This window comes from Camelus dromedarius, chromosome 9, assembly GCF_036321535.1.
Source record: "Camelus dromedarius isolate mCamDro1 chromosome 9, mCamDro1.pat, whole genome shotgun sequence".
In the NCBI taxonomy this organism is placed as follows: domain Eukaryota; kingdom Metazoa; phylum Chordata; class Mammalia; order Artiodactyla; family Camelidae; genus Camelus; species Camelus dromedarius.
The window spans coordinates 45,051,659-45,066,576 of NC_087444.1; the positions used below are offsets into that span (position 1 = coordinate 45,051,659).

The window sequence follows — 14,918 nt, forward strand, 5'->3', positions numbered from 1 at the left end:
TGTGTAATTGGTAAAAGCCTCATACACCTCAGGCAAATTCATTACCAAGGGCCGAATCAGGGTAGTAGATCACAAAGGCTAAATCTTCTGAATAAGAGTGTTATGGACTGAATGTATGTGTCTACCAAAACTTCACATGTTGAAGCCCTAACCCTCAGTGTGGCTTTATTTGGAGTAAAGAGGTAGCTAAGGTTAAATGAGATTATAAGGGTGGGACCTTGATCTGATAGGATTAGTATCCTCACTGGAGACCTCAGAGAGCTCTTGTCTCTCTCCCCTCCTCTGCAGGCATGTACCCAGGGAGGGCCACAGGAGGACAGAGTAAGAAGGTAGCCATCTGCAAGCCAGGAAGACAACTCTCACCAGAGACGATTTGGGCCAGAACCTCCATATTGGGCTTCCTGCCTCCAGAACTGTGAGGAAATAAATTTCTGTGGCTTAACCTGCCCAGTCTATGTTGAGCTGTGGCCACCTAAGCCCACTAATACAAAAAGCTTACACATGCTGGTCTGTCAGGCACTGTTCAAGCCCCTACATTGTCCCAAGCACTAAGCAGGTACTGTCCTTATCCCCATTTTATAGATTGAGAAGAAGCACAGAGCAGATGGGTAACTTCCCCCAGGTCACAGCGCTGAGAGAAGGCAGCATCGGGCTCCGTGAGGAGGCAGGGCAGGCTGGCTGCAGAGTGTGTGAGCCTCAGCACTGCTCGGTGCCGGGCGGGGTGGAGGACACAGGTCTGTAAGCTCCCCTTGTGCACGGACTGTGAGGGTCTTGTCCTGGCAACTACCAGGTGCCCTATAAATGTTGGAGAGTATGTCCAGACCCAGGACAACGATGATCAGGGAGTTCCAGGGCCTTCCGGCTCCCACAAAGGAAGCAGTCTCCATCCTCTCACCCCATATCCTAGGGGGAATGGGTGGGTGGTTACACCCCAACCCAGGGCCTGTGAGTGCTATCAGGAGTCCAAGGTCAGTAGGCTGCGCTTTTCAGTTATTCCAGCTGGATCTTTCAGTGATTCTCTCTGCTACACCCACGGGAAGCCATCTCCCAGCACATCCCTTGGACCTCAGCATCTACACAGTCAAGAGATCCAGTGAGAGCATGTATTCTGGGGTTTTCAAAGGACCACACAGCTAGCTAAGAATAAAGCTGGGTACCATCGCTAGATTCTTCTCAGGCCAAGGCTCTGGACTCTACCCTGGAGGCCAAGAGGGCTTCTAAGCAGGGGTTTAGATGAGCACTTGTAAAAGCTCACGCAGGCTGTTGTGAGGAGCAGATTATGGGGGACAGAAGAGGCACCTGGTGCAACTATTTGGGGCTTGCCTACTCAGTAGCTGCACCTCCCACTGCCTGGAGCTCCAGGTGCTCTGATGCTGCCATGGGACACTGGCCCACATGCTCTGCTTTTGGGTGCAGGTCAGCCAATGAAATGTGTGTAAAATGTTTGTGACGATGCCCAAAGGTGTCCCTGGCTTCGTGCCCCCGCCCTGAACCTGCTCTGTATGCTCTGCCATCTCATTCTCATCAAGCAAACAGCTCCTGAAATCCACCTTCTCCCTCCCCGCTACCCGGGGAGCCTTCCAGAGGGATCAGACAGAAACTGACAGCTTCATGTGGCAGTTCATGCTCATCTCCCCCCGCGGCTCTGCGACATGGTTACCCTTGACATAGATGCAGCGACGGTAACACTTGACAGTTTTTCTGCTTGATTTAGTGGCTTTATCCCCGTGGCTTGGTGGCCTATGTGTGTCAGCCCACACCAGAACTCCCACCAGGCTGGGACTGAGCCCACATCTACAGCCCTGGGCCCCAACCCCAAGCTGCGTGCCCTGGGTGCCCACAGAGGCCTCCCTCTGGTGCAGGGCTGCCTCCGCTGCTAACAGCCTGCTGGCTGTGGAACATCAACCCCTCCCTGAGAGAAGCCAGTCTTTAACTTGCCCTGTCTTTGAAACACTGAGGTTTCTTTCTCTTCTGGATACAAGGGAAGAACCCTGTGCTTAGCAATTAAGTTTGGCAATCACCTAAGCTTAGCAATTGTTTTGCCAGGAGAACTTATAGAACTTTTTAGAAGTTATAGAACTGAGATGGGGAGTGGGGTGGAGGAGAGGTCTTGAGGCCATTTGGCCCCTTTGTAGGACTCTATAGGATGAGGGACTTGTCTGAGGTCACACAGCCAGTGGGGTCAGGGCCTGGAGCCCAGCTTTTCCATGAAGGGCCAGTGTTCTTCTGCCATGAGCTGAAGCCTGGCACACCTCTGATTCAAGGTGGACCCTCACCGACAAAGACCCCAGCCCCTCCTGCTGAGTTCCTGGGGCTCCTGCCCCTCTAGGTGCCAGAGAGGCACAGTGAGGGGAGACCTGGCCCCATCCCACTGGGTGGCTGGTGAGATAAGGACTGTGCAGCTGCGTTTCCCCACCTCCCCCATTTTTCCCAGGAGGAAACAGCCTCCTCGTAGAAGCTGGGCCTAATTCTCCTCTCCCCATCCAGCTTAGGAACTTCTATGACTTGGAGCTGAAGGTGTGCTCAGGGCTTGCTTCCCGGCTCTGGATGTAGACACTTGGAGTGGTCTTTCCGCCTGCCCACCGCTGGGGCTGGCAAGCCCCCAGGGGCCAGCGAAGAGGGCAGAACCAGACTGGGGAGGACTGGGCGATTGCAGCCCACTGTCAGAGTTGACGGCTGGCTGAGGCTGCCCTTGCTGATTTCCTAGTACTAACCCACCCTGCACACAGCCCAGGGCCTGGACCCAGACTGCGGCTCCCAGTGACTCTGCGGGTGGGAAAGCTGAGGTGGAGGTCATGGGTCTGCAACCTCATTAGATTGGTTAAAAGTCTGGAGTCAGACTGTCTAGGGTGGCACCAGGTCCCAGTGGTGTGACTTGGGCTTATCACTTCTCTCTGAACTTTGGTTTAGTCATCTGTAGAATGAGGGCAACAATGGAATCTATGTACCAGTCAGGGTCCTGTCAAGAAACATGGTGGCCTGAGATGGGCAAGAGAAGAGAGCAAATGAGCTAACATGCGGACAGCGCTCAGAACAGTGCGGCGCAGGGGCGAGTGTGCCATCAGATACATGGAAGGGCCCAGGGCTGCCCTTCTCTGCACTCCTGGAGGCCAGCAGTGCAAGTGAGGGTGAAAGTCTCAGAGGGATAACTCTGAACCCACGATACTTCATGTGTGGCCGAGCAAAAGAGAGATCACTGGCCCAATCTTTAGTACTTCACCCTTAGTCCCAGGCTGAGCCGCACCCCGTGTAGGAATAAGAGAAGCACAAGGGGTGGCCCTGCCCTCCGACTGCTCCGGGAGGCCAGATGCTGAGGGGGTGGGCATGGGACAGGGACCTGGGAGCAGGGAAGGCACAGCTCAAACAGTTACTGGAAAATGGGAGCATGGTTCTTGCTTCCTGCGGGGACAGGAGAGAGGAAGGCAAGTGGGAAAATCCTTAGTCCAGAAAACAGGAGACCTGGTCTTCGTCCCAGCTCTGCCGGACCTGTGGTAAGACCTTGCACAAGTCTCTCCTCCCATGTACCTCAGTATCCCCTTCTGTACAAGGAAGGACCTGGGTGAGAGCAGCAGGTCCCAGAGAATGGTTATGTAACTTTAAAAGGAATACTCAAAAAAAAAAAAAAAAGTTGGGGCAACTCTGGAAGAGACACACATCAACAACCTTCCTTTCTGTGGGGCTTTGAAGGCCTTGGATACTGTAATGCACACTGTGGTTCCCCCAGCAGAGACACAGCCCATGTTCCCAGACTTACTGAACAAGAAGAGAGTGTTACTCGACCACATCGAGGAACTAATGTCTGAGGAATCCTGGACTAGAAGAGTGTCAACGATTCCTCCAGCACAAAATGGCCTGTTCACAGCACAGTGCTCACTAGGAAAGCTGTGATTAAACTCCAAAATGGCTGCTGCAGAAAGGACAGCATTGGGAAGACAAGAGGGCGGGCCTCCAAGGATGGGTGGGCCAGATGGAAGGCTCTCCTATGAGGATGGCCCTGTGTGGGTCCAGCAGGAGGTGCTGGGCAGGGTGGGGACACTTGTCCTGCAGGGAGACTTGCCCCTCAGAGGCTGGTGGAAGGGGGTCTGAGAATCTGATGTTCTGGGCCAGGGAGACCCACTGGGCCTTGGATAAGAAGTCAATCTGAAACACACTGACATGATGTGACAAGTTCCAGGGAGTGGACGGTGACTCTCCTGCCCACCACTCAGTCTCTGTGGAGCACTGCTGGTCACGGGCTCTTCCTCTAACTCAGACACCCCTGGTCCAGGCCATGAGCATCTATACTCCTTGGTCTGACACTCAAGGCCTTCTACAAGCCAACACCTCTTCCCTTTAGCCCGTGCTGCTGGATAGAAGGGGTAACCAGGGCAGTATCTCAGGCCTGGAATGGAGTTAGAGACCTCAAGTGTAACAGAGCAACAGGACAGAAGGGCCTGACCTGTGTCACAGCTGGGCTGATCAGGCAGGAGAGAAATGCATTTCTATCTTATTCATGCCACTGTTATTTAGGGGTCTTTGTTACAGAAGGGAAGCCTCTTGTTACACTGGCATTATTTCCATTTTACAGAAGTGGAATCTTCAGGGTACTTAAGGAACCTGCCTGAGGTCACAATGATAAAAAAAGAAGGATCCAATTTGGACCTTGTATCTGACTGATTCCTGAGCGCGTGCACTTTGCCCCGCCACACATGGAGCTGCACTTCGAGGATGTGCACTGAGTTTCTCCACAAGAAGATACCAGAGTTTCAGACTGAATCCTCAGGCTTCTTGCTGCAGGGTGGAACTCTTGGACGTGGTCCAGGGAGGGTGGTATCTGGGAATCAAGGTACTTCACCATTCAGGTGCACAACCGTGGAAACTGAGAACAGTGGTGGGGCCCCCAGCCTGGCCCAGGCCCGCAGCAGGCACCCTGGCCTATAAGGCTGGGCCCAGAGAGCTGCCCTGGGCCGGAGGAGCTGTCCTCCTCTCCTTGGCCAGTTGTCATCAGGGGAACCAGCTGGTCTCAGCACCATGCAGGAAGTGTGGCAGGAAGGAAAAAGGGAGGAAGACACAGGGCTGGACAAGAAGGGGGAGGGTGCCCATGGAGCTGGAAAAGCTGGATCTAATTTGGCAGTGAGCTATTTCAGGACTGTGCCCTGGGGACCTCAGACCAGAGATATTGGGGGAGGGGAGTCTGGTGGCGCAAATGCTCCTAATCCATGTCTCCCCTAGAGCCATCAGCTGCTCCTGGGCTCACTCAGAAGAGAGGAAGGAGAGAAGCTGCTGCCAGCACTTGTGCTGGGCAATGCGAGCTTGCTGCTGGAGCCTGGAGGGGCTGCGGATGTCAGACGTATTAACACGTTCATGCTGTGTCCGGAGGAGCACGCTGTGTTGCAAGGACTCCCTGTCCGTGGTATTTGTCGTCGTAAGTATAGAAGCATCCCTATATTATCAATGAGGAAACCGAGGACATATTCTTCAGTATTTCGGGAGCCTTAAAACACAGGCACTGGCCAGCTGTTCTCTACGTCTTCCAGGGCTGCAAGGTCTCCTCATCAGCTAGCTAGTTTGCCATGTTAAAAGCAGTTACTTTGAGCCCCAAGGATGTAGCTACAATGTTCCCTCTCCAAAGAGGAGGCACTTGGTTTCCCCTGTGGGGTAGCTGGGCAGAGACGTGGGGGCTGTAATGTAGGGGCCCCACACATACCCAAAGGAAGGGCCATTAGTGGGGACCTCACTTGTCCTGATGCTTGAGAATATTTACTTGCATAATTGTAACATTTTCCCACTACCATAAGAGCCAGGTAATTCAGGGCTTACAGGGAGAGGAGAGAGAGAGAAGAGAGAGAGAGAGTGCGCGTGCGAGCATACAAGTCCAAGGTATCATCGCCTGTGGTTTTCATTTACTGTTCCTTGGAATTTCAGGTTTCCTTTTCTTTCTACAGGCAATAAACATGCAGAGACTGGCAGTGGCTCAGGCTTGAACACTCACTCCACTCGGCACGCCATGGAAGGGAAGCCAGGAGCGCCCAGATGGAGGCCAGGGGCCGGCCAGGCCTTGGCAGTCACCAATAAGCCCAAAGAACCGGGGTGAGCGGGGTGGGAGTGGTCTGACTATGCTCTCCTTGGGGAGCCCTGCTCCAGGCTCGATTGCACAGGCGCTCCTCCCAGAGACTCTGCCACAGCTTGGTACTGCCAGGAGATGTAATTGCCACCAGTTGTTTTCTTAGTCTCCAGTGCCCCTCTGGACAACATTCTAGCTTCTGGGCCTTTGTGGGTACTACAGAATGTTTGTGTCCCCTCAAAATCCAATGTCATGATACTAGCAGGAGGGGCCACAGGGAGGTGATCAGGGGATCTGTGTCTTTATAAGAGACTCCAGAGATCAATCTCATCCCTTCCACCAGGACACAGTGAGAAGACAGCTGTCTGTGAACTAGGAAGTGGGCTCTCACCAGGTACCCACACTGCTGGCACCTTGACCTTGGACTTCCCAGCCTCCAGAACTATAAGGAAAAAATTTCTGTTGCCTAAGCCACCCTGTCTGTGGTACTTTTGTTATATTAGCCCAAAAAGACTAAGACAGTGGGAAAACAAAGGCAAAAATTAGAGAAGAAACTAGGGCCCACCTCTGCCCCAGCCTGGTGGAGCACCCGCCCTCCAGAGAATCATTCCTGGTCTTTGGGCTGGACTCCCCATGGACTCAACAGGTCTGCTTTCATAGCACCAGTCGTCATCTGCCACCCTCCCTGTAGACTGTCATGGAAATTAGTGAGAATATGAAAGCCCAGTGTGACCCTCCATCAACAAGGCTACATCCTACTGTGTTCTCAACACTCGACTTACTAAGGCAGAGAACTGCTCAGCATTTTATCAAGATTCACAAAAACGTTTTTCTACTTAGCCCCCAGTAAATCCCAAAACTCAGTGGAGGAGAACCCTCATCTTTCTCCTCATCAGCAGCTCTTCACGAAATGCCAATCAGGTGAGAAGTCCTGCTCCAGCTTTCCCTCTTCTCCAGGATGGACAGTTGACAGCAGGACGGAACCCAAGTAAGAGAGTTCTCAGACCCCTGGCATGCACCTTTACCCAGCTCAGGCTGCCTCTGCCAGGAGGGCCTGCCCCCTCCTCCCCATCACCTGTAATCACTAACCAACCTCTGAACACTAGAGTAGCTGTCACTAAGCTTCAAGTCACGTGATGCCAACAACAGCTAAGTTTTCCGGAGCACCTCCTGCGGGCCGGGCCCTGCTCTAACGCACCTGTATTTATAAGTCATCTAATCCACAAGACAACCCAGTGAGGCATGCCCACATCGTTATCACTGCACTTTCATGAGAATAAGAAAGGCTGTCTACAGAAGTGTGTGCGCTCCTTGCCTGCCTTCGTAGATGAAGGAATGGCGGAATGCAGGAGGCTGCTCCAGCCACCCTTGCTCTGGACGTTGAGATCTAGAAGGCCGGACAAGAGCTGCGTTCCGCGCTTTTCACTCCCTCCTCCATGGAGGCGTCTGTCTGTGTGTTCACAGGTGTACCCCTGGCATCTGGCCCAGCACTCAGCCCATGAGGTGAACCAAGTTGCTCACAAACTTATCTATTCACTGACTGACCCCTGCTGGGCACGGGCATGACGATGCGGGGAACGCGCGGGCGGACAAGGCTGCCCCAGCCCCCAGGCTCACTGTCTGGCTGCAGAGGTGAGGCAATCGGAGGCAGAAGCTGAGGGCAGCAGGGGCTGGAGCTCCAGAATGACAACTGTTCAGAGGATGGAGCAACCATTTTCAGCTGAGGAAACCCAAGAAGTCTCTAACGAGGAGAGGCAGTGGAGGGACATCTCAAAAATCTGAGATTTTAATCCCTCCTCTTCCTTTCCCATCTTGAAATCTATCATCCTTTGAGTTGGCTTTTCCTTTTGGAGGCGGGCCAAGAAGAGCCACTTGTGCCACCAACCTGGGCCAAGGTACCAGCGCCCAGGTCTGGAGGTCCTTATGGCAGGGCTTAAGGAAAGGACACCTGCCCCAAACCTGGAGCTTGGGGCCTATCCAGCCTTAGACCACAGGGAACGCTCCCCGCAGGCTGCACTGAGTCCGGCAGAGCTGGGAGAGGCCCTGCAAATCAAGGGATGGGATCCCTGCACAGGCTCGGGAGCCCCTCCATATTTTCAGTTTTGTATCCAACCCTGCTTCCCCGCGCACTGTCTGCCAGGGATGTGATGGCTCACTAAGCGTTTGTGGGATGACTGACTGACCGAGTGAGGGAAAGAAAATGAGGCCCCAGGTCGGCTGAGTGATTTGAGGCAGGCTGCTGAGATGAAAAGAGAACTGAGCCGTGATTCAGCAAACCTACAGTTCTAGTCCTGGGTCTGCACGTCACCCCTTGAGTAAGTCTGTTTCCTGTTGGGGCCAGATGGGGCCTATTCTGCCATCATCTGCAAAATGGAGTAGCAGAATTAGATGGTTTTGAATAGAGGAATTTCAAGCTCTATTAACCTGTGTGGGCAGAGGGTTAGGGCCGGACCAGGCCTGAGCTGACACTGCTGAAGGGCCGCGGTTCCCAGCGTGTGGCAGGTGTACAAGCTGCTGCCCAGGGGAAGCCTCTCCTGGCCTCAGGTTTGGGCTTTCATCTGTCACCTCTCCAGTCCCCATCAGATCTGACAAGCACTGCCAAGGTTTCCCCAGACCCCAGGAACTCAGGCAGACTCAGACCAGAGAGCATCCTTGTTTTCGTCTGTTTCAGAAACCACAGGGTTAACAGCACTGCTGTGGAGATAGCGCCATAGTATTCCCCTGATTAAAAAGAGTGTTCAGAGCTCCACTGTGTGACTTAAATGTCAAGATTTCTTCTATCAGAGGAGATCCAATGACGTTCTGGAATCTAAGTTGAAATTGGATTCTGCCTCCCCAACAGGTACCACTATCTCGAGGGGTGGGGGTGTTCTAGTGGAGCCCCTTGGTGGGACATCAGAGTGCTGGGCAGCGATTCCAACACCAGCTCCAGCACTGATCGTTAGTCCCGCTTAGGTCACTGACCCTGGGCCACCCATTAAATCCTGAATGGGTCAGGCACTGTCCTAAGCACTTCACAAGCATTTCGTTTAATCTTTCAGCAGATGAATGGGGATGGTATTAGCATTAGGCCCATTTTACAGACAAAAACACCGAGGGCTAAGGTAGTTACATCATTTACCCAGAGCCATACAGTCAGGGGCAGAGCTGGGATTTGAACACAGTATCCAATACTTCTTGTGTCCTGCTTTGTACTAGATTGTTAAGATCTATATCCTGTCCTCAGGGAGTTTATAATTTAGTGAGAGAAATAGTGATATGCACAAATGGTGAAAAAATGAAAATCAGAGTATTTTCAATGAATAAAGCCTCATATGAGTTCAAGGCATTACTTCTTCACTGTTGTCCCATTACAAGGTACTTTACACACACAAGTACACATGTACATGCACATAAGTTTTATGTATGTTCATATATACACATTGCGTGATTAAAATTTATTTCGTGGGATTGTTTGTAGACTTTACCTACCCTCCTGCTTGTCCAAGTGAACCTTCTAATCCTGTAACTGCCCAGTTTCCCTCATCTTTTCTTCCAGTGTCTTAGTTTAAACCAGTTATACCAGACAAGTTTCTCTGCTTTTGTGATGCAGATGCCGGCCTGGGGCTGAGAACCCAGGACGAGGAGAGGGGTGGGGCTCCACTCAAAAGGTTATGACCCTTAACAGGATAATGAGCTGGGGGTGAGTAGGGAGGGAAGGAAGGAGGGAGAGAGATGGGGAGAGAAGGGGAGGGAAAGGAGAAGGAGAGAGGGGGAAGGAGGCACAAAGGAAGAAAGAGAGAAACCAAGGAATAGACGGAGAAAAGGAGAGGGAGAGGAGGAGAGTGAATTCCTTCCAGGCAGAGAGCAGGAGAGGAGGAAGAAGTCAGGAGGAAAAATGTGGGAGAGTGAGAAGGAGGGAGAGGACTGGAGAGAGAAAGCCTGGAAGGTTGGTGGCAGAGAGATGATCTCTGGAGAACTGGGGGAGAAAGCAGCTTGAGAGAGTGGGGGTGGGACAGACATGAAGAAGGCAGAAAAGGACACAGGAGAAAAGCAGTGGGAGTTGTCCTTTGAGTCCCTTCTCATATTTTAGAGAGACTCAGAACAAAGAAATGGGATTCTTCTGAAGATCTGTTTTGCCTATTATCTTGTGCCTATTTAAATGGGACTCTGCCCTGGACCTGAGCCACATGGATTATAGCTTCATTAGGGTTACATATCTATATTATATGCATATATATTTTGTACTGCATGACCTTGGGCAAGACACTTAGCCTCTCTGGGCCTCATTTTCTTCATTTGTAAAATGTGGGTGACAATAGCACCCACTGCACAGGTATTTGTCAGGATTAAATAACTTAATAAATGTAAATGGTTTAATATGAGCCCTGGAATATAAAAATTGAAAGTGACGATTATGATCGTCTTTAATTCTTAGAGCTTCAGTTCTCTGAAGCCATCTACTTGCTGATCACTCCCACCTGGAGCCTAGTAGGTTGAAACCATATTTGGCCCAGATCAGCACTTCTCCTGACTTTCCGCCAGAGGTTTCTCCTGGTTCCCAGTCATCTAGGCTAGAAACAGTGGAGTCCCAGTTTCCTGATCCTTATCTTTTAGGACCAGCAGCCAATTAATCACCGGGCCCCTTTCTTTCATCACCACACATCACTTTGTTGTCCTTCTTTTCCAACCCCAGTGGAGACCCTTACTGCAGCTTCCCAACCTGTCTCCCTACCTTCAGTCTATCCCACCACTTAGCCCACCCTGTACATGCCAAAATTTACCAATGGCTATCTACTGCCAACAGGAAAAAACCCAAACTCCTTGGCATACTTTCCAAGATCTACCCAATCTGGACCTAACTGTATTTTCTAACTTTCTCACACCTTCCCATATCCTAATCCTCTGTACCGGCCACTGGCCTCCTCTGTCAATCAAATCTTCTTTGGTTACCACCAACCCACGGCCTTTATTCATGCTTTTCTCTGCTTCAAGTCCCTTTCCTCACCCACACCTGTCAAGCCATGTGCTGCTTTGAGGACAGCTACAGCCTCACTTCCACTAAGAAGCTTTCCCTCACCTCTCATGCAATTGCTGGGGTCATTCAGCCTGTGAGCCTTGTCTTCCCAAGATGACCAGCCCCTTCAAGGCTCTATTTCACATTCCTCTGACTCCTTCCCCAGAGCTTAGCACAAAGTCCACACATAGTACTCAGTCACCATCTATTCATTAATGATAAAATTACAGGTACTTTTCCTTTTTTTCTCTGAGAACTGAGAAAGTTAGAAGTGTAATTCCATGCAAGGGATTTTTTGGTGAGACCTACGGTGTGTTGAGCGCTGTGCTGGTTGTTGGGCTGAGGAGATGACCCAAAGATGAATGACACAGACCTTGAGCAGAAAGCTCTTAGATAATGAAGTTCTTACTCTAGACTCCACTGGTGGGCTTTCTGAGTTCCAGAGTGCCCTGAAATCATATGCAAAATTTCCTGGGTATGTGTGCAGGTGCACAGCTCTGGAGAGAAGTCTCACGGCTTTCATTAGCTGCTCAAATGGGTTTTGACCACCCTAAAGTGCAAGGGTCATCGCTCAAAGGAAAAACTGACACAGTGCATGAGAAACGGGCTCAATGGAGAAAACACTGTGCTGTGCTCTGCTGTCGGGGAAGGAGAGGAAAGCTTCATGCAAAGATGGGAACTCAGCTGGTCCTTGCTGAGTGCTGGGGCATGAGGTGCTTGAGGGAGTCCCTGCTATTTGCCTGACGTGGAGGCTCTTGCAGGCTTGGGCTCACGCACTGCCACGTGGCCTTGTGAGTCCGCATCCCAGCGAGGCCGAGGGAGAAACCAGTCAGTCCTCCCTCCACTGGGGGCCCGGGCAGGGGGTGAGGCAGCTGCTGAGAGAAGTCAGGGATGCTGTCCTAATGAGGTACAGCAAGGAAGCATCTAGATGCTTCTCTGTTTGGAGAATGTAAAGCTGGTTGGCCCAAGCAGGTGCTGCATGTGGGGAGGATGGTAGAGGTTGGGAAGACAAGAACAGGAAGGAGGGCTTTTCTTTAGAGGCCAAAACATCAATCTGGGTCTGCTCTGCATGGAGCCATTTTCCCAAAATCAAAACAGCAGATCCCCTACTGGGGACCTGAGAGAGGAAAGAGGTTGGAAACCCAGCCCTGGGGTCAGGGCATCTGGACACTGACAGGTGGCGGGCTGCAGGCAGACTGGACTAGAGGGTGTCCAATCCCCCAGGCCCCACCCCTCCCCATGGGCACAGATCAGGCTGAATGGAGCTTCTCTTTTGCCAACTTGCCAGGCTTACTCCTCACCTAGGGCCCTGGTGGTGTCTGCTTGGAATCTCTGTCCCTCTTCCTCCCATGGCTGGCTCCTTTTCATGGTCAAGTTCCAACACTAGTGTCCCTTCCAGGCTCAGGTGAACCTTCCCTGGCTACCTGGTAGCTGCCCCCACTGCCCCCCAACCCCAAAATGATATATAGGGCTCCCTGCACCCAGCTGTCCAGACTGCAAATCCACACCAGCCCGCTCCCAGGAAACACCTTCTCCAGCTGCCTGGCTCACTTTGGCCTAAGGTGAAATAACACAGGGGGAGGTACCCCAGGGCCTGGGGGTCTTTGCCAGCCAGAGGGACTGCACCTAACGAGCCTGTGCTGCCCTCGGGATGGGTCAGGCAGCAGCCGTGATGTCACCAACTGTAACAGGCTGGGCTCCAGCTCCGCAGTGTCCAGTGGGCTCTCTAGGGAGTCCCCACTCTGCTCTCAGTCTCCCTTTCCATTGGAGACTTTCCCAATCTCCTATTTGAGGGTTGTCTCGACTGGGAAATCCCACAGAAGAGAAACAGCCACAGAGGCCGAGGGGCCCTGGAGTATAGTCTTTAATATACTATGTTCCTAGCAATTTCCAAGCAATCATCTCTCTATTCAGGATAGTAAAACGGAAAAAAAAAAAAAAATCCAGGAATAATGAATGTTTCCAAAACTGAAGGAGAAAAGCATTTCAAAGTCACACTGACTATTCTGGGTTATGATCAGGGTAGGTTTTTGGGAAGGAACAGTTGGTTGGGAGGTAGGTATGGCAGTGAACACACACATTCTTGGAAGATTTTGCAGGCAGTGTGTGTGTTTGTGTGTGCGCGCGCGCGCGTGCCAGGGCGCACATGCGCATGCCTTGGACACATGAGTCTTTTGCACTGTGTCTGTCATCTGGTTAACTGAGATTCAGGCATCGTGCTCTCTCTTTGGCCAAAGGGGAGACAGAGAGACCAGACGCCTGTGGCCTGTTCCGTGTCTGAAGATCAGACCAGGCATTTCCTGCTCTGGGCTTTAATGCCTGAGCTGATTAAAGTGAGTTACAGTGCCTGGCAGCTAGTAGGTGCTCAATACATGAGAGCTATTTGTATTACCACTGTGGCCATTACTATTAAAATAAATGGAGCCCTGCAGACCATCCTGGCTACTTCTGGTGATCCGAGTTGCTATTTGCTGCCCAGTTTCTCTGGCACCACTCCTACTGAGCGGGGTCCTGTATTCCCAGCGCCCAGTAAATTGTACCCTCAGTGAATACTGAGTGGAAACAAGACAGAAGAACTCACAGTGCCCCTCGTTCTGCAGGCCTTGGCTCTGTGACCAAAACAAAAGCCGGCCCCTGGGGAGAAGAACTTCCTCTGCAGAACCAGCTCCTGGACTCAGCCTGGCAGAGAAGTAGCACCCGGCGTCCCCACCCGGGGCTGGCCTCAGACATGCTCTCAGTCACCCATTTCCCCTGTTCCAGGAGGAGCCAGTGCCTGAGCTGGATGACTCTGCCCCATAGAATTAGGATTTTGTGCATAAAATATTGAATTTTACATTTAAAGCTATCTGTCACAGACGATTTATCAGACCCAGAGAAGGCGAGGATAGTTTTCCTCTGTAAGGGAGGTGATTTTTAGCAAAGACAGGGTATGTATATAAACACATAACCAAACCACATCATCATCACAGATTAATGCTCTCTGTCCAGAGGCTCCAATGAGGGGCCCAGGTGCTCAGAGGCCGCCACCTGCTTCCCTTCCCCACGCTCCAGGATCGCTGGGGTTCAGAATCCCACCAGGAGACAAAGATGCACTTCTGGATAGAATTCTCTGAAGCTGCTTTTCCTCCCTACCCCCTTTTATTGAGTTTTGCCAGTGTAGCTGTGTATAGCTCAGTCTTAAAGTTAATGCAAATGTTTGCAAATAAGAGGCTTTTACATACTTATTCCATTCAACACTTATCGGATGCCTGGCAACTCAATTGAAAAAACTGCCCTTGTTCTAGGACATCGACTTCTTATTGGAAGGACAGCCCCTTAGGTCCTCAGACTCACCTTGAAGAGGCAGAAAACACATCTTTTGATGTAAAGGAGGGAAGAGAGGTGATTCAAATGGCTGCTCCCACCCCCAACACGGCAGCAGAGACAGCCCCTCTCCTCACCGTGCCCACGGGCTCAGCGGCCTACCTTTCTCTCCTTGTCACCATATTCGATGCCCAAAGTGTCCATGGCCCGGACGATGGCTGCCAGGGACTGGATGGTGTTGCTGTAGACAACAGGCTTATACTGTTTCACGTCTTCTCCAGAGAAGCCATCTTCATGGATGATCCTAGAGGAAAACCACACATGGCACATCTGATGAGTGCGCTGTCCTCACCTGGCACCGAGCGCGCCAGGCCCGGGAAGCCCCCGGCCAACCTCCCAGCTCAGCTGGCTGAAGGCCAGGTCCAGTTTGCATGCTGAATTACTGAATTGCTGCGATAAGACCTCAAAATCTGAAGGAAAAATTTACCTGAATTACTGAAAATTAATCTGAAAAACAGAATAGTGGAAGAAGGAAACACAGTCTTCCCACGTTCCCTACTACAAGGGAAGACACAT

General features: G+C 51.7%; 1 protein-coding gene across 3 annotated transcripts in view; it reads right to left on the minus strand.

The window, feature by feature from the left end:
- The window catches only part of GNAO1 (G protein subunit alpha o1), a 152,365-nt gene that overhangs the window by 60,303 nt on the left and 77,144 nt on the right, over positions 1–14,918 (minus strand). For all 3 annotated transcript variants that reach the window (XM_064489159.1, XM_031458416.2, XM_064489158.1), the window contains exon 3: positions 14,505–14,646. In XM_064489159.1, the coding sequence (XP_064345229.1) occupies positions 14,505–14,646 (142 nt within the window). The remainder of the gene's footprint in view (positions 1–14,504; positions 14,647–14,918) is intronic.